We start from the raw sequence: 17,525 nt of genomic DNA, 5'->3' as shown, positions 1-17,525 counted from the left end.
AGATTTAATTATCTAATTTTTGAACTAATTGTCCTTTTTCAGGAAAAGTCTTTTGGCAACATTGCCAAAAAAGTCCAATTTGCTAAGCCAACACAGCAGTAACTTTCAGATGCTTAAGCTTTGAGATATTTTGATTAATTCATTGTCACTTAATGGAATTGCGTTTCATTTTGATTAGTTCTAGAACAAACATTCATGATGGTTTAATCAGCATAGTTTCCAAGAGTTAGTTAACAAAATAAAAAATGCAGTAGATACTCAAGTCAGAAATGTAAAATAGATGGGATTATTTGAAATTCCCGTAAGGAAAAGACCATTCTCTTTACTGTTTTCTCTTGTGCTATCAAGCTGTTTTTCTTGAGCTGTGTGTTGGAAGTCGGTGATCAGTCTGTGCTGCATCAGTTAGTGGATGCTTTTGGAATACAAAGATGTAGAAATGTTTGAACAGAGCCAACAGCTCCACTGAGGTTTTATTCCTTGTTTGTGTGAACTCTGGAGTCCCTTGGTAAGGGGTAGCATTTCCTCCCTCCTGTATCTGCTTACTGAAGTATGAATCATTATCCAGTGTCTGAACCTCACCAATTCAAGAGGCAACTGGGTAAATTGTGTAGCTTTCCTTCCGTTTTTTTCTTAAAGGGACACATTGAGAGATGCTTTTAGAGGCATCTGTTACTTGACTGTATTTCTGAATAATTTTGTCAGAATATCAAATATTAATAATTGTGGGGTTTGGATTTGACTAAAAAAGGATGAAACCTGGAAGTAATTGATAGGCAGGTTTTGAAAGTGCTGAATTTTGTTCCTAGAGCTTGCAAATTCCATGTGGGGATGTCATTATAGGGTAAAAGCTTTATATTTATGCTGATATACATAAACATGTGTTTTCCTCCCTACCCCCACAAATTAAAATCTTATCTTTCCAGGAAATTTCAAAAGTAAATATTTTGAAGTTGTATACATCTTATACTAAGTACAATGGGGGAATGTGTGTCTATATGCAGGTCTTACATTGTTTTCTTTTAAATAACCTTAAAATTCAGTTTCCCTTCTTTCTGCTGGCAGTATGATGAATTTGCGCTTCATAAAATCTAAACTTGCTTCATTCCTGCCAAGTTCAGGTTTCATGAGCCAACACATACATTCTCTTTAAATGTCACAGACTTGTCTGGGAGCTTTGCTTTCACCTCCAATTCCCAAACAAAATCCTAAAGGAACCTGTTATAAAAACTTACCATCCTGCCTTCACTTTGCGCATACCAGCCTCCTTGTTTCACCTTGATCTTTACCAAGGAGATGCCTCTAACTCTGTATGCTAGAAAATATTGGCCTAAACAGACCAGTTTGTTTTCGTATCTGCAGTGAACTTCTTTGCTGTTATGTCTGTGTAAGTCATAATCAAGACCTCTGGATGGTGTGTGGCTCTGGTCCTGAATGAGGGGTAAAATGTGAATGAGAGGAGACAAGCTGCGGAAGAAGGCTGTTAGTAATATCAGGTAGTAGCCTCTAGTTACGTCAAACACAGTCGCCTGCCCTCGAGCACGATGCCTCGCGCAGCCCTGTCTGATTAATGGTCATAATCGTGAGTCCAGGAGCTGGACTAATAGCCAGACTTGTGGTTCTTAATGTAATGTCACTGACATGTAAACTGTTGCCAGGAATCAGCTTCTAAGGAGGAGCTGTTTACCAATGTTCCATAGTTGATCTGCATTTAACCAAAAAAGCAGTCACTGCAGTTCAGTGTCTCCTTCCCAATGTCATCCAGGGCTTACAGTTCAGACTGGGAAGCACGTAAAAACAGTCTGAATGCAGACACTGTACATGTATATCAGTAAAATCATTGTTCTGCGTCACTGCTTTAACGTTTACTTTTAAGATGATGTTTGAAGGTATCATGCACATTTTGCAAAATTAATTTTACAGCAGCTTTGGGTCGATCGAGCAGTTCATTGTGTAGCTAGAAGGATTACTAATATGGGAATATTGCCTGTTGTCTAGGAGAGTTTACCAGAAAACCACCATAAAGTTGTGACTGTTATTATCAGCTGAGGTCAAACATTAGGATTAAAAACAAGGGCATGTTTTATGTGGCTGTAACCTCCCTAAGAGAAGTGAAACAGCCATAGTCTAAAGATGTATTTGGCAGTACTGGTTTATTCTTTCCATTCCTGTTTCTTTGCATATTCCATATTCTTTAGTAAAGTAGAGTAATTTTGTATTTGTTCTTCACTTTATATGCCAAACTCTTCTAATAATTCTGCAATTTGAGTTCTTTTTCTAATGGTAATTGCTCAATTTTAGGATGAGCTCTCTGATGTTAGCCAAGCAGCCTCAAAATCTACTACTCCAGCATCCACAGCTGCTTCAGATGTACCTGTACTGCCTGCTGAAACTCCTCAGAAGGAAGATGTTGAAGGGCTTGCAAAGGGCGCAGATATGCCGAATGAGAAGCTGGACATAGGCAAGAATATTGAAGTACAGGTAGCTCAAGAGACAAGAAATGTGTCCACTGGTGAGTTGTTTTAACTCTTTAGTGTATGGTTACTATGGACCTCATTTAATCTGTTATGAAATGTCTTAATTATTGTGTCACAAATGAGAAATTATTTTTTACTCTGTTTTTAGGAATACAGAGTTTTGTTAAGAGATACAGGCCTGTTGTTTAATGGCTTTAACCATTATTTTTCTAGAATAAGAATCATTTATCGCATTTCCTTGTAAAGAACAGAAGTGATGCTCATCTAGACATAAAAATTCATGAGATGATAGGCATCTGCTTGGTTTCAATTGCAGACATAGTGGAAAATAACTGCCGTTGGATGACTTACATTAAATTCAGGAGATACTTAGAAATTCCACTGTCTGCACTAGAGTATGAAAATCTGTAGGTCTTAATTAATTACCTTGATAAGTCCTTGAACAGAAGTTTACTAAGTTGGTGATAGATTAATAACAACTACATGTAGATAATGTCATAAGTTGTGGTGATTTTGTTTATGGAGCTGTACCACTTGCTTTTCCCTAGGTGGAAATGAAAATGAAGAAAAATCTGAAGTTCAGGCAATCATTGAGTCAACTCCTGAGTTGGATATGGATAAAGATCTCAGCGGATATAAGGGTTCCAGGTGAGTTGTGTGTTATGATTTGAGTAGAAAGACCAATTTTAGAAGGTACCAGAATTCAGTTTTGAACATGTGCCTTGTTTAGGAAATTTTACCAGACTAAGATCATGCTTTATATAATGAATCTCCTACTTCTGTGGCCTTATTTCACCAAATTCCTCGTGAGCTTTCAACTAAAACAGCAGTTCTTTATTCTCTTGCTACACCTGATGAATGTTCAGGGTATTTCATATTACGGCAGACTTAAGAATGTTTACATATTCTTTCTATATTTCAAGCAAAGGGTCTAACTAAGAGACCTTTTCTCAGCAGATCCAGGTTTCAATGTACTAGCAGTTTCCGAGCTGGGCCCTTGTGTTTTCACCCATATCCTTAAGATTTGGATTTATGACTGACTTTGCAAAGTTACAGCGTTTATTCATCAGGATCTGATGGAGGAATCCCAGTGTTAGCAGAATGCGTTTGCCTGAGTCTGCTTCCTTGCAGGCTTTTCCTTGTGAAGTGTAACATTTATTTCAAAAGCTCTAGAACCCCATGAAATAAATGCACAAGTGCTGTTTTAATAGTGTGTATGGGGTGCCTGATCTTCTAGGCAAGCCTGGAAAAATTTAGGGTCTAGCCCCAAGTCCTTCAAATACATTATGTGTCTGTGTATTTCACTCCTGTGATGAGGTGGGGAAAAATTACATTGTATATTGAACCTTAATGGCATAAAATTGTTGTGTGAAAGGAGCCCCTTTGCTGGCCAGAGGAATATTTTGATCTCTGTTTGGTTCTCTTGCATTCTTGTTACATTAAATGACCTTCAGTTTGGCTGAGCTGTTTGTTCTTCATGCATTTGGGCTGACTAAGTCCTGACAGGGCTGAATTTCTATGTGCCTAAAGTTGATACGCTCTAATTTATTAAAAACCTGAGCAGCTCAATATCAGCAGCTACCTCAAGTTTGGGATCTTGATGCCAAAGTAATAATTGAAAATAGAATCTAGGACTCTCAGCCAACTGAAAGCTGCTGAGAATTTTACTTTTGGAATTTTTTTGGGGAGGTAACAAATGAACTGGTAAAACCAGAGATAGAGTTTTCTTCGTTGTGAGAATGTTTTCTTTCTGCTTTTTGATGTCTTGTTTTAATTCTTTGAATAGCACTCCTACCAAAGGCATAGAGAACAAAGCATTTGACCGTAACACAGAGTCACTCTTTGAAGAGCTGTCATCTGCTGGTTCTGGCCTAATTGGAGATGTGGATGAAGGTGCAGATTTACTGGGTAAGAAAGGTTATTTAAAGATGCAGCTTACAGGAACTTGCCTTGTTAGTGGAGTACTTAATTATCCTTGCTGGATTTACTGTTAGGATTCATTTGCATTAAAATTGTTTGAGTATCATCTTAAGATGGTCATTGGAATACAAAATAGCAGGAGAAAGTGTTTGTTCTTTCTTTCAATATAATGATATCAGCCTTAATCTTTTGGGGCACTTTATGGTATTCTCTGTTTCAGTTTTCCCTCTGTCCTCTGACACAAGGATTTTTATCTTGAGCGAGGACTTCTATCTTGAACTAGTTTTAGGTAGTTTAATGAAGATTGTGCCCAATCTTTAATGGCTTGGCTTTATCACCTCTCTATGGAATTTAACTTATAAGAGAGAATTGCAGCAGAATGCAATTGTGGTAATTTGAGAATCAAACCATTAATTGGAAGGGGAGGGGAAACCCACATTTCTCCCCCTAAGCAGCTTGTTGCTGCTTGTATGCTGACTGAACAAAATGTAAGTTTTGAGAATATGAGCTGATCAGAAGCAAAAAGGTTGCTAAAAGCATCTTTCTAAAAACAACGTGACAAGGTATTTCTGGCCATATTGATGTTCAGGTCTCATTTTGAGATGACGAAAGCTGGTACTATGGAATGCATGAAATGCAAATGCAATTCTTGTGTTTTAGAAATGGGTTGTATACAGAAAATCAGCAATTTGCTTGTTGTCTGACCCAGCAGAAATACAGATTGTCAGTAGTATTACTTAGAACTGTTGTGTGTGCAATCTGGATTTCTGGTTGTTCAGTGTTCCACCAGAAACTTACTTTACATCAAGCAGGTGATGTTTCTGCAAAGTATTACTCACCAGGAGTAATGGGCCTATCTCCAGTCTGAGATGGTTTTTCTTTGTCACTCTGCTGCTCTGAAGCTCAAGCAGTGAGGACCATCACATCCTTGTTGGAACATACTTAATCCAAAACTCTTGCACTCCATTGTCACATGGGCAACTAATGACACATTCTGCATGCAAAAATGCAGATACTGGAGAAATACTAACTTCAATCCATTAGCTATGTGATAAATTGTTTAAAGAAATCAAATTACTGTCAGGACTTCTTGATAATAGATGCTTTGTTTTCCATGGGCAAAAATAATAACCTTTTTAGTGTAACCTATCAAAATGTTATCACTGACTACTTTGCCATTAAACTACTGCAGTGTGAGCAAAATGAGCACATTGTTATAACTGCATTTGTAATGTAGAATGTGTTGGCCTATAAGTTTTACTATATAATCATCATTTCACTCTGAGCACAACCATAGTCCAGATTACTCTCTTATTACTTAGGAGCCCCATCTACAACTAGGATAACCGGTGTGTTCTAAGCATTTGGATCTGTTCTAAGTGAGCATTAAACTTCCGTTTGGAGTTCTGTCCAAGTAGTTAATTGGGATTCTCTAATCTGTTTTCTCTTGGGCTGCATACCCAGGGGAATATTCTGGTGTGTATGCTTCTTTCTTAAAAAAAGTTCTCTGAAACCTGTTGCTTCTGCAGTTAGGCTGTTCTTGGCTGCTGCGCTCATCAAATACATTCTCTGCATTTTTTTCCCTGCTTGGTAACATATGTTTTTTTGCCTTTGCACTCTGGCTTTTTAGTTTTTGTTCTTGCATTATAAAGGGATTTGAAACCTGTCGGGAAGTGATCCCAGGTGCTTTTATCTGTGAACACTGGAAACATTTAAAAAGCAATAGCCACTTGAATAAAATCTCTTGATGACTATAGTGCAGAAGATTTATCCAGATATTGGTAAAATAACAGTAGCTGATCCAAGTTCCTTCACTATTAAATGTAATCTAAATCCAGAACCCAGAGAGAGGAATTCCAAAAGAGGGAACTTTGGCTTGCATGTATACTTTTAGATACCCTTTTTTGTTATCCAAGTATCTAAGTCATCTATTAGCAAACTTGCTTGCTAGATTGTGCTCATAGAGTAATTTAAAAGGCTTCCACCATTAACTTAACTTTTCCATTAGTTAAGTTAATATTGAGTCAGCATAATTCCTGTTGTTATCAGTGTGGTGATTATTTTGCTGTGCAAGATGTAAAATAATTATTTTTTGCCTGAAAGTTTATCTTTTTTTTTTTTTTTTTTTAAATCCTTCGAATTATCTGATTTTAGGCTTGCAAACAGGAGGGTGAGAAGTTAATTTCTAGAAACTTACATAACATTAAAGAGTTAAGTTCATTTTTTCCATAGTAGCATTTTAATTTGAAACTTTTACTGAATGGCTTCGCATTTCTTCCAAGTACTGGGCTTCTAAATTATTTTGCAGAAAATGAGCTGGACTTTTCTTAGGTTACTGATTTTTCATAAGAGGTCTAACCAGTAGAAATGGTTGTGACAAGCTTTAACATCTGTCTCTTGTATAAATCCTGCTTCTAATCACATCACATTGCACTTGGATTTTTTTAGTAGTGCCTTTGTTTTAATTCGCTCTTCATTAGTCTGAATCTTCTATTGCTCTTCGCTCATACTACACCTTACATGAACTGTTTCTTGTTCTTGTTTTTGCTCTACATGGAATGCATGGGCTTTAAAGACCATAATTTCTTTGGTAAGGTATCATTTGTTCTGGGGAAATCTGCAGGGCTTTCACAATCTGAGCTTTGTAATTCAGCATGTTTTGTGTATTAACTGGTATACTTTTGTGTCTAACATGGTATAAAAGACAGTTGAGCATTTTAAACCTAGCTTTGTGTACCGATACTTCTCCAGTAATGCTGTGGTTGTTTCTTTGATTTAGTAGTATTGTAATCTTCAAAATGGATAGAGTAGGTGGGGGTAGCACTAGCCACTAGACTGTGGCAAGCCAGGGTTGCCCTTAAGCTTTAACTGAAGTCAGATTGGGAAGAAGGTGGAGGGAAAAGCTAATTGTAGAAGGTAGGTCAGTCCTGAAACTTCAGATAGCTCACGAGTTTTCTGACAAACTTGTCATACCTAAAATTCAGCTGTTTTTAGACAACAGCAAAACATAGGCTTTATAAAAGCATCTGTTCTGTCTGCTAATTTCATGTGTTTGTTTCCTTTGGAAAGGAATGGGTCGTGAGGTTGAAAACCTTATTTTGGAGAACACTCAGCTGTTGGAGACAAAGTAAGTGAGAATATAGTATGTAAAAAAAATCCTGACCTTCTCTGTTGTATTTTGTTATATCTTCAATATCTTTATACACAGAAAATGGAAGTTATACAGATGTACTCTCAGTTCCAAGAGTAGTGGTGGTACAAGTGTTTTGAATTTGCAGGTCTATCTGCCTAAATATATAGCTTAATTCTTCTAGAATTCTGGTATTCTTCTAGAAATTAAGGATCTAAGAAGCAAAAGCTGCTTTTGTCCCTGTAAGTCTACAAGAAATGCAGTGCTGTGTCCTAGTGAGATCCACTCCCTGTACAGTTACAGCTGTAACTGCAAAAGCTAATCCCTTGGAGCGCTGTTGAGGAACCTCTAAGCAAACCGTTCTGATTTGTCAGTACTTTTTTTCTAATACGGAGTTGTGAATGTGTTTGGGCATTTGAGATTTGGGGGGAGGGAGTTTGACCTGTTTTAGAAAGCTGTACTTTTTACAGCAGCTCTATGTGAGAAATTTGTAGGTCTTCAAAAATAAAATCAGGCTTTACTATGAGACCACAGTCATCCTTGTAATGGTGTATTTTAAATGTTTGTGTAGAAATGCACTGAATGTAGTGAAGAACGATTTGATAGCAAAGGTGGATGAGTTGACCTGTGAGAAGGATGTACTACAAGGTGAATTGGAGGCTGTAAAACAAGCAAAACAAAAGCTTGAAGAGAAGAATAAGGAACTGGAAGAAGAGCTGAGGAAGTAAGTTTAATTCCATGGTTGTGAAGAAGGCAGATAAAAAAACCCCACTGTGGTATCTAATGCAGCTATCTTTCATTTTGTATTTAGAGCTCGTGCAGAAGCAGAGGAGGCAAGACAGAAAGCTAAAGAGGATGATGATGTAGGTGTATGTGTGTATGTCGGGTTTTGTATTTACAATTCACAATGGGACATTATAAGCTCACACATGTTGAGTGAATGCTGCTAAACTTTACTGCCTAATAAGTAGTGGTGAACTTCCTCCGTGTATAGAAAAGATAGAAGATCTAAAGAGCACAAGTAAACTTAAACACACCATATCTAATTTTCTTTCCTTCCTCTTTGCCCATTATTATGTTCTTTATGTTGAGCTGTGTTTACTCAGATTATGCTACGTACAAAGGATGGGAGGAGAGGAAGGCAAAATTGAGTCAGTTTTACAAAGCCCCAAATGATTTGGAATCTGGAATTGTGCCCTAAACTGACGCTTATTGGAAGGCAGAGGCTGACTCTGCAAGGCCCTACTGTGCTCCTTTGTTTGTCCTATGTTTGTTTTTTTGTGTGTTCAGAGTGATGTCCCCACTGCTCAGCGGAAGCGTTTTACTCGTGTTGAAATGGCTCGTGTTCTGATGGAAAGAAATCAGTATAAGGAGAGGTTGATGGAGCTTCAGGAAGCTGTCCGATGGACTGAGATGATAAGGTAAAAGGCTCTTCCTAGAGCTCCTTGGATTTCACAGACTTTTGATTTTCTTTATTTGGCTGCAGAGTGATCTGGTCAGTAGGTTTTGAGGCCCTAATTGCCCTTCTGCTTGTCTCCCTACATGCCCATGAAGAACTTTGGTTTTAAGTGTAGACCTCATAGCAGCCTTCTAGTATCTGAAGGGGGCCTACAAGGATGCCGGAGAGGGACTCTTCATCAGGGACTGTGACAACAGGACAAGGGGGAATGAGTTTAAGCTGAGACAGGGGAAGCTCAGGTTAGATATAAGGAAGAAGTTCTTTACTGTGAGGGTGGTGAGGCACTGGAACAGGTTGCCCCAAGAAGTGGTAAACGCTCCATCCCTGGCAGTGTTCAAGGCCAGGCTGGGCAGAGCCTTGGGTGACATGGTCTAGTGTGAGGCACCCCTGCCCATGGCAGGAGGTTGGAACTGAATGATCTTAAGGTCCTTTCCAACCCACGCTATTCTATGAGTCTAACTTATGGGCATATAATTTAACATTGTCTAAATAGGTTCTTGGCGAGACCTCAGTGAAGATGTGTTACTTTGTATGATGTGCAATAAGCATCCCTTGAAGAAATATGTGTATTTTGGAACATTTACAAAACTTGGTAATTGTAAATAAAATGAATTTGGTGGGCAGAAAAAATTGGTGTGTATGCACATATCTTAAAGCAGGGAGCCCAGTTGTCAAAACAGGAATAACATACAGTCTTCAGACTGAGTGTAATCCATTTGTAAGGACTTGTTTAAGAGAAGACAACTTTAAAACTGTGTAAGGTTTATTAAATTTGAGCAATAAAGATGGTCATTTGGTCTAATTTGCATCCTGAATATTGAGTTGTCTGGAAGGCATGATTTTCAAAGCAAAAGTGTTCTGCCTTGGAGCTCAGCCCAGCTCATTCTTGACACATCCCACATGTCCAGAGGTAACACTGTCATTTGGTGCCGCCTGCCGTCAGGCAGAACAATGGCATTTGATTTTTCTATTGTCCTCAATCCCTGTGAGCCATTTAAGTCTGAGAGGAAAAATACATAGTCCCAAGCTTGCTTTTCTATAGCTCTTACCTGCTGTAGAAATCCTCTTCTACCTCTGTTAATGCATCTATGGCTTCAGGAACAATCACTTTGTAATTTTTTTACCGATATGTTCAAGAATAAGAGGTTTTAAAATAAAAAGCAATGGTTAAAATATTAAAGAAGTAGGAGGCAGAAGAATGTAGAATGGTTTGCTGTTTTCTTCTAGCTGTTCTCGTTGCAAAGTGTTACACAAATTTGTCTCTTCTGTCTGAAAAGCACTCACTAGTTCTGTGTTTGATGCAAGTAAATGTGGATGATGTTTCCTACATTACTCCAGTTCACCTAGTGAGAATTGTGCTCTGATCAGAAAAGAAGTGGCAATGCGAAGAAACAGGCTTTGATACTTTTGAAATGTTATCCTGTTTTTTTAAATAAGTTACACACTGTTCCTTTCCTTTTTTTAATTAATGCTTACTCAGTAAACTTGGAATTCATTTCTTGTAGAGCATCAAGAGAAAACCCAGCCATGCAAGAAAAGAAGAGATCAAGCATTTGGCAGTTGTAAGTATTGAAACGCAACTCACTGGCAAGACCAAATAAAAGACCCTCACCAATTAGCTGGCACATTTTTGTATGTTAGCTAATTATCTTTTGGCAGATGAAGATGTCTTAACTCTTCTCCTTTTGTTACCTAGCATGCCAGCTCGGTAAGACTGTTCTTGAAGACAAAATGTATCGTAAGCTGCATCACATAGTGAATGGCTGTGCACTTTGTGAAGTTAAATGCCAAAGTGCTGTATTATTCTTTTATTCTAGCCTGATATGCACCAGGACTCTTGTTCTGAATGTTTTTTTATTATTCTTTTTTATGGTGAAAAATAGAATCCTGAATAGCTCGTGTGGATTGCATTTATTTCAGCTTCCTTTTCCTTTATGAAGTACAGCTTACTGATTGTTAAACTCTCTTTTCTAACTTGAAGCTCTTTAAATATAAAAGCGTTATTCACAACAAAGTAATTGTCAAATAATCCTTTTGATATTGTGGTTTGCTGATAACTGGTCTGTTTTTTAGCCTGGGAAATGGGGTTTTTTAAGTGCTCTGTGCATGAACTAATATGCTTCATAAAACTGTCTTCCAGATGTGATGCTCACATTCTAATTTTGTTAGTTCCCTGTAGATGCTCATTCAAGATGAAGATCCCATTAAGTTGATAGACAAATGGGATAAGAATTCCTGGAGAATTTTTCTTACTGACATGAGTTTCTATGCTTTGAGAGTGTTGCTGAGTGTGGTGGCTGATGCGATGCTATGTTGGGCTCCAGTTTCTTAGTCTAACTGGCTTGAGCAGGCTAGCATATGCAGTGTTTTGTCTGCATCGTTAAATTTAGATGTATCTTACAAATCTTAATTCCCATCTTTCTGTTTTCTTCTAGCTTTAGCAGGCTCTTCAGTTCATCTAGCAATACAGCTAAGAAACCAGAACCTCCTGTCAATGTAAAATATAATGCTCCAACCTCGCATATTACTCCATCAGTCAAGAAAAGAAGTAGCACCTTATCTCAATTACCCAGTGACAAATCTAAAGCCTTTGAATTCCTCAGTGAAGAGTAAGACATTTTGCTTTTATAATACTAGATATGCATTGTCAAGTATTTACTCTTTTATTCCTCTGAGATAGATAGTATGCTGGTAAGTGAAGTATAATGTTCTCCTGAAATGAATGTTGATACATAAGAAATTAACATGGTGCAGACTGAAAAGTGTTAGTGGATGAGTACTCTGGGAACCTGGCAGTAGTATTCTATTTGATAAGTATCACTGCCTTTCATAAAAGTGCGTTTAGGCACAGGAGGCAGCTCACTTTTATATACAAGTGGTGTAGCTGAGCAATAACTGTACAGGTACTTTCAGTTTAAGTTCAGTGGAAAAATAGAACAACATGAGTCAGGCTAGCAAGTATCTGTAATTATTTTTTTTCTTTTGTCCTTCTTTTTGGCAACGTATACTTTGAGCTTACAACTTTTCAAGCTTCTAGTGGAGGTACATGACCCAAGTTAATTGTCTTTAAGGATGCTGATAACAGACTTCCTGGTTTTGCCTGTCTTTCACAGGTCTCTTAGAAATAGCCCACAGGAAACTTGGTGTTCTGTAGGTGATGTGTGAAAAACTAGTGGTCTCTTTGGTAACCCAGTGCTTCCACAGAGGTCTTGTATTGAGTTTAGCAACAACTCCCATTAAACAAAGGATTTTAAAGAGCATAAATAATAGGTTCTTTCATAATGATTCTTCCCTAGAACTGAAGCCAGTTTAGCCTCACGCAGAGAGCAGAAGAGAGAGCAGTATCGCCAAGTGAAAGCACACGTTCAGAAAGAGGATGGTAGAGTGCAAGCATTTGGCTGGAGCCTACCTCAGAAGTACAAACAGGTATTAGGCTCATGTTTTCAAATGTAGTGGTAACAACTTCATGTTTTGTGAAATTTGAACGGAGAATAATTTAACAGCTTGTGCTTTGTGGTTAAAAAAGTGTTTCTAATAAAAACCACAGTGCAAACCTCTTAATTGTGTTTAACAGAGTCCAATCAACTGATTCCAAAGACCGTAAACCTCTTTTAAATAGGAAAACTTTCCTGTTTCTTCTTATTTTCCTAGGTGGCAAATGGCAGCCAGGGTGACAATAAGATGAAGAACTTGCCTGTACCTGTTTACCTGAGACCTTTAGATGAGAAGGATACCTCTATGAAGGTAGGGTGTACTTACAGTGATGATATAGAGATTCAGGTAGCCTATAGCTTGAATATTCGTATTTTAGGCTCAATTATTTTCTTTTTTAAATAAAACTGTTTCTTTCTAAAGCATAGGGGGTTGGAATTTAAGTTTCAGTAGAAATGTGCATCACTTTTAAGGTTAATGAATTCCTTAAAATGGGCTACATATATATACTGATTAATAATTATTAATAAGCATATTTAACAATAGTGTGTCTCTTTTTTGAAGTTTAATATCTAAGTGAAGTATTTATTTTTCTTTCAAGCTGTGGTGTGCTGTAGGGGTAAACCTTTCAGGAGGGAAGACACGAGATGGAGGGTCTGTGGTTGGTGCTAGTGTGTTCTACAATGATGTGGCTGGTACAGATGCAGATGGCAACAAGCAGCAAACAGGATCTCAAAGTAGCTTAGACAGACTAGACCAAGAGCTCAAGGTAAGGTCACCTGAAAGGCATGTTGAATAGTTTATATAGTTAAACATCTTTACAAAATATTTTATTAATCTACAGTTATAATCAGCCTTATTACAGTTAGGCTTATTTTTCTTGGGTAGTCACCACCCCAAGTTATTTAGGTTATTGAATCCAACTACAAAAACACTGTCATTATTTCCTGTGTACCGGCTAGTTGGCAAATCTGAGGAGCAAATCAATTTTGCATCAAAATAATGCACTTCTCATACCAGTCCTGCCAGCTTTAAAAGGCATTTGTGACAGAATTGTTCGTGTTCTGACTGCCATTTAAAACAAGGGCTTTTAGGTGTCTCTGGCATTGTTTAAACATGTGTTAGTCTTAATGTTTTCATGAAGAAGCAATGAATGGAATTCATATTAAGGACACAAAAACAAACTCTTAACTTGGAAGGGCTTTGGGGACATCACATTATCTGTGGTGATACTGAGTATGGTAGCTGGTACATAATTATGATGTTATGTAGCTTTATACTTGTCTAATTGTATAATTGTGCAATGTGATTACTTTCTACATTTTTCTACACAAGCATGAGATATGAGGGGGTTTTGTATTCCAGACACATAGAGAACAAGTAGCAATATGCAATTTTACAATGGCATTAAAGATATTTAACACATATTTGTGTATAGTTCTGTAATTGATAATGTGGGAGCATACAAGATCCAAGGTAATAGTTCTAGTCCCCCTTCCTGTTGTTTTTCACTTCTGTTTTGCCTTTATTCTTCTTCAGGACCAGCAGAAGGAGCTGAAACATCAGGAAGAATTATCCAGTCTAGTTTGGATCTGTACTAGCACACATTCTGCTACAAAAGTTATCATTATTGATGCTAATCAACCAGGAAATATTCTGGACAGTTTCATTGTTTGCAATTCTCACGTGCTTTGTATTGCCAGTGTACCAGGTAAAGACTTGTGATGGTTTAGCTCTTGCTTTTTTAACTGTGTCTTGTTTGGATTTTCTTATGCAATAAAAGACCAAAGATGAGGTAATTAGTGTGATAAAATGTTACTGTAATAGCAATAAAAAGTGTTTAGTTGTAGAGGAAACTATTGGATTTCTCCTGTTCCACTCTTTGGTTGCCTCCTGACCTAAATTAACTCAAAGGTAGAGAGATGTCAGCAACCAAGACTAGTTTGTCTGCTAGATTAAAAATTGTGCAATAGTGCCAGTGCTTTATGGAACTTTGCATTTTACACATATTGACACATCATCAAGGAAAAATGTTGGCTTTTTAGACCTCTTCAGCCTCTTGGAGATAAGGAGCAGGTCTTGGAACTTCCTGTAGAGGGAATCCTTGTTACATTGAGAGTGTATGTGGATAGTGTACTGAGGGAAATTTAATAGGAGGATATTACAATTCCAGAGAAGAACTAATTGTGCTTTTGGATTATTTATTTTTTGGCTTATGCTTATAGAAGTCTGTAACACTAGTTCTAGTGAAGTAGGTTTGTTTGTTAAGCTTGGAAGAAATCTTACTTCCAGTGAAGTTTGAGGTTTTGCCCTGTTGAAACTATGTGTAACTTATAAAATACATAAAATATCATAAAACATAAAACAGCATAAAATGGAGTAAAATATATGATAAAAATGTCCAGAAACCAAGAATAATATTTTGAGTCTTAAAAGAATTTGAGTGGGTTGTAGGAGAGAAGAGCAGCTTTTCTTCCAGAACAAACGATGTGCTGCAGGTAAATCTTCATAAAGATGTAGGTAGATATCCTTGCATATGTGCTCTGTTACGAAATCTAATTTTGATGGGGATTTATTTGAAATAGTTGGAAAACACTGCAGATTGTATATGACATTCATGTGTGCAGCATGTGTAGATAATGCTTTTGCTTTGTGAGCTTTGACAGCATCTTTAATGTCTGCTGATCATGTTAAAATAAGCTTGTAGACAGGTATCTGTGTTAAATCTCAGTTGCTGGAGAGTTCATTCAGTTTGAAGCTTAGTTTGTGACTAGATAGAAAATTGAGTTACCTTTATCCCTTCAAGAAACACTTGAGTTTAATCTCTTTCAGGAGCAAGGGAAACAGACTATCCTGCAGGAGAAGAAGGGTCTCAAGAAGCAGATCCCAGTCAAGTGGACAAATCCTCTCTGTGTGGAAGCATGACTAGCAACAGCTCTGCAGAAACCGATAGCTTGCTGGGAGGAATAACGGTGGTTGGCTGTACTGCAGAGGGTGTCACAGGAGCGCCTGTAGCTCATGATGCAAATGGTGCCTCGCCAATGACAGATAAACAGTCAGGTATGAAAATCTTACATATGCCAGGGATGGCCAAACACCAGGAGGTGTAAGTGAAAAATTAATGGTGTAGGTATTTAATGTAACAGCTTGCCTGTAAGCAGTGATAACATGAAACAAATACGGAATATAGGAAATGGTTTGTAAGTCTGACATATTTGCAGTGTATAATTGCAGCTGAACACTTTGTGGAGGTGACATTAAATGAGTGTACAAAATTCCTTCTGTGAAATACTTTTCTGAGAACTCTTAACTTGTGCTTAGTCTAAAAAGAGCTTTTAAGTTATTCAGTGTTTGAAATGCAGATCTTGCTGACAAATACTAGAGAGAATGTGAATGCCTTCAATCTTATAAAGTCTTAAGAGAGATTTAAGTGAAGCTGCTTGCTTTATTGGTTTTCTTAATATTTTCTGTCATATGCCCTTCAGAGCTGTATGGTGATACAATTGTTAATGGATATGTGGTTGTTGGGCTTGTTCACTGCTATTCTAGTTAATCACTTAAAGGGCAATGTGTACTATGAGTCACTGGTTGATACTTAAAATGCATTTGACACTTCTTGACACAACGTAACCTACTAAAGTCTGGGTGTTTCTGATCTGATTTTTTCCAGAGAAACTATAAAATCTGGATTGTGACCATCTGGTTATTACAGCTATTCACTTAGTTGTGGCTTGCTTAAATAAGAACTATTTCACAGCTGCTAAGTTTTTCAGCTTTTTTGTTCCATAGATACTGCAACTGAAAGTAATTCAGTAGATGAGAACATTCCAACAGCAGAGGAGGCAACAGAAGCAACAGAAGTCAATGCAGGGACAGAAGACACAGCTGATATTGCACAAACTGGAGTCTACACAGAGCATGTCTTTACAGATCCTCTGGGAGTGCAGAATACAACAGAGGCATCTCCAGTGTACCAGCCAAGGTACACAGTCTCAATCCTCATAGCTCTTAAAATGTATTTAGAAAGAAAAATAATACGTTTGTAGGAACGTAACAACTTTTTTTTCCTTGTTGAGTATGTTGAGGTTTGTATAAGTAGTCTTGGTATAAGACACTCTACGCTTTGCTTGCATGGAAGGGTCCCCTATGTACAGTCTTTTATCTGTGAACTCATATCTCTTGAGTACAGACACCTCCACAGAGGAGTAGTGAGTGTCTACCACTTTGTCACCATGTCCTCTCACAGACTTCATGTGAATGGTACTAGAGATGCCTGTTTAAATTCCCTGTTTGATGTCTAAATAGTTTCCAATCAACTGGTTCTTAAAATGTGTGTTTCTTTTCTCAGAATAGTCAATCTGTGAGTAGTTACAGGAGTGGAGAAGTAGTTTGAAAGTAATGAGTACTTCAAATCTTCAGCAATCTTCACTCCTCAGACACAAAAATATACAGCTTATTTATCTTAACATGTGCCTCTGATGCTGCGACTCTTCTGCCATTCCCCAGGGATAACAATACTGACAGGTGTGAATAGAACCTGAATTTCCTTGTACAAGTAAACATCCACTTGAAGAAATGCACTGTTATTGAGGTTTTCGTCTGTATCATTGTACTTTCCTGCTCAGTTACTGTTTTTGTAAAATGCCTTATGTACTTCAAAAGTCAGTGTAGAAACAGCAAAGAATTGAATATCGAGGTTATAACCTGAGTAATCTGTGCACTTTAGTCAATGTATGTTAACTGTGCCTTTTTTTTAGTACTGAGTCAGAGTTATATAAAGACGTTGCAGTTTTGCCAAATGAGCAAGATCTAGTGAGAGAAGAAGCACAGAAAATGAGTAGCCTTTTACCGACAATGTGGCTCGGAGCACAGAACGGATGGTAAGAAAATGCTCATCTTGTTATATTTATTTGGAAAAACTGTTTTAAATTGCTTCTTGTGCCTGCAGGCCCGATAACTGTCTTCGAGTCAAGATTTAAGTGCAAGAAGATCTCAAGAGAGCCAAAACTTTGTGCACTTTGCTACATTTAGGAATTACAAAGTTCAGAGTGTTATAGGTGATGAGCAAGCTCTTTTTGGTGGATAACACTTGAATCTGCAGAAAAGTTTT

At 37.6% G+C, this 17,525-nt stretch overlaps 1 protein-coding gene across 8 annotated transcripts in view; it reads left to right on the top strand.

Moving 5' to 3' along the window:
* The window catches only part of SPAG9 (sperm associated antigen 9), a 64,742-nt gene that overhangs the window by 33,484 nt on the left and 13,733 nt on the right, over positions 1-17,525 (top strand). For 7 of the 8 annotated variants that reach the window (XR_003994311.1, XM_030505868.1, XM_030505866.1 and 4 more), the window contains 16 exons: positions 2,299-2,509; positions 3,023-3,122; positions 4,261-4,382; positions 7,464-7,521; positions 8,096-8,248; positions 8,336-8,387; positions 8,815-8,945; positions 10,489-10,545; positions 11,419-11,592; positions 12,280-12,409; positions 12,635-12,727; positions 13,017-13,184; positions 13,955-14,126; positions 15,248-15,475; positions 16,205-16,397; positions 17,173-17,295. Coding sequence is in view for 7 of the 8 variants with exons in the window: in XM_030505868.1 (XP_030361728.1) it covers positions 2,299-2,509; positions 3,023-3,122; positions 4,261-4,382; positions 7,464-7,521; positions 8,096-8,248; positions 8,336-8,387; positions 8,815-8,945; positions 10,489-10,545; positions 11,419-11,592; positions 12,280-12,409; positions 12,635-12,727; positions 13,017-13,184; positions 13,955-14,126; positions 15,248-15,475; positions 16,205-16,397; positions 17,173-17,295 (2,165 nt within the window). In the remaining variant the exon portion in view is untranslated. The remainder of the gene's footprint in view (positions 1-2,298; positions 2,510-3,022; positions 3,123-4,260; positions 4,383-7,463; positions 7,522-8,095; positions 8,249-8,335; positions 8,388-8,814; positions 8,946-10,488; positions 10,546-11,418; positions 11,593-12,279; positions 12,410-12,634; positions 12,728-13,016; positions 13,185-13,954; positions 14,127-15,247; positions 15,476-16,204; positions 16,398-17,172; positions 17,296-17,525) is intronic. The other variant, XM_030505865.1, reaches the window with a different exon arrangement.

This window comes from Strigops habroptila, chromosome 14, assembly GCF_004027225.2.
Source record: "Strigops habroptila isolate Jane chromosome 14, bStrHab1.2.pri, whole genome shotgun sequence".
Lineage (NCBI taxonomy): Eukaryota > Metazoa > Chordata > Aves > Psittaciformes > Psittacidae > Strigops > Strigops habroptila.
Note: the sequence above shows the minus strand (reverse complement) of the source record. Positions and strands in the feature narration are given on the sequence as shown.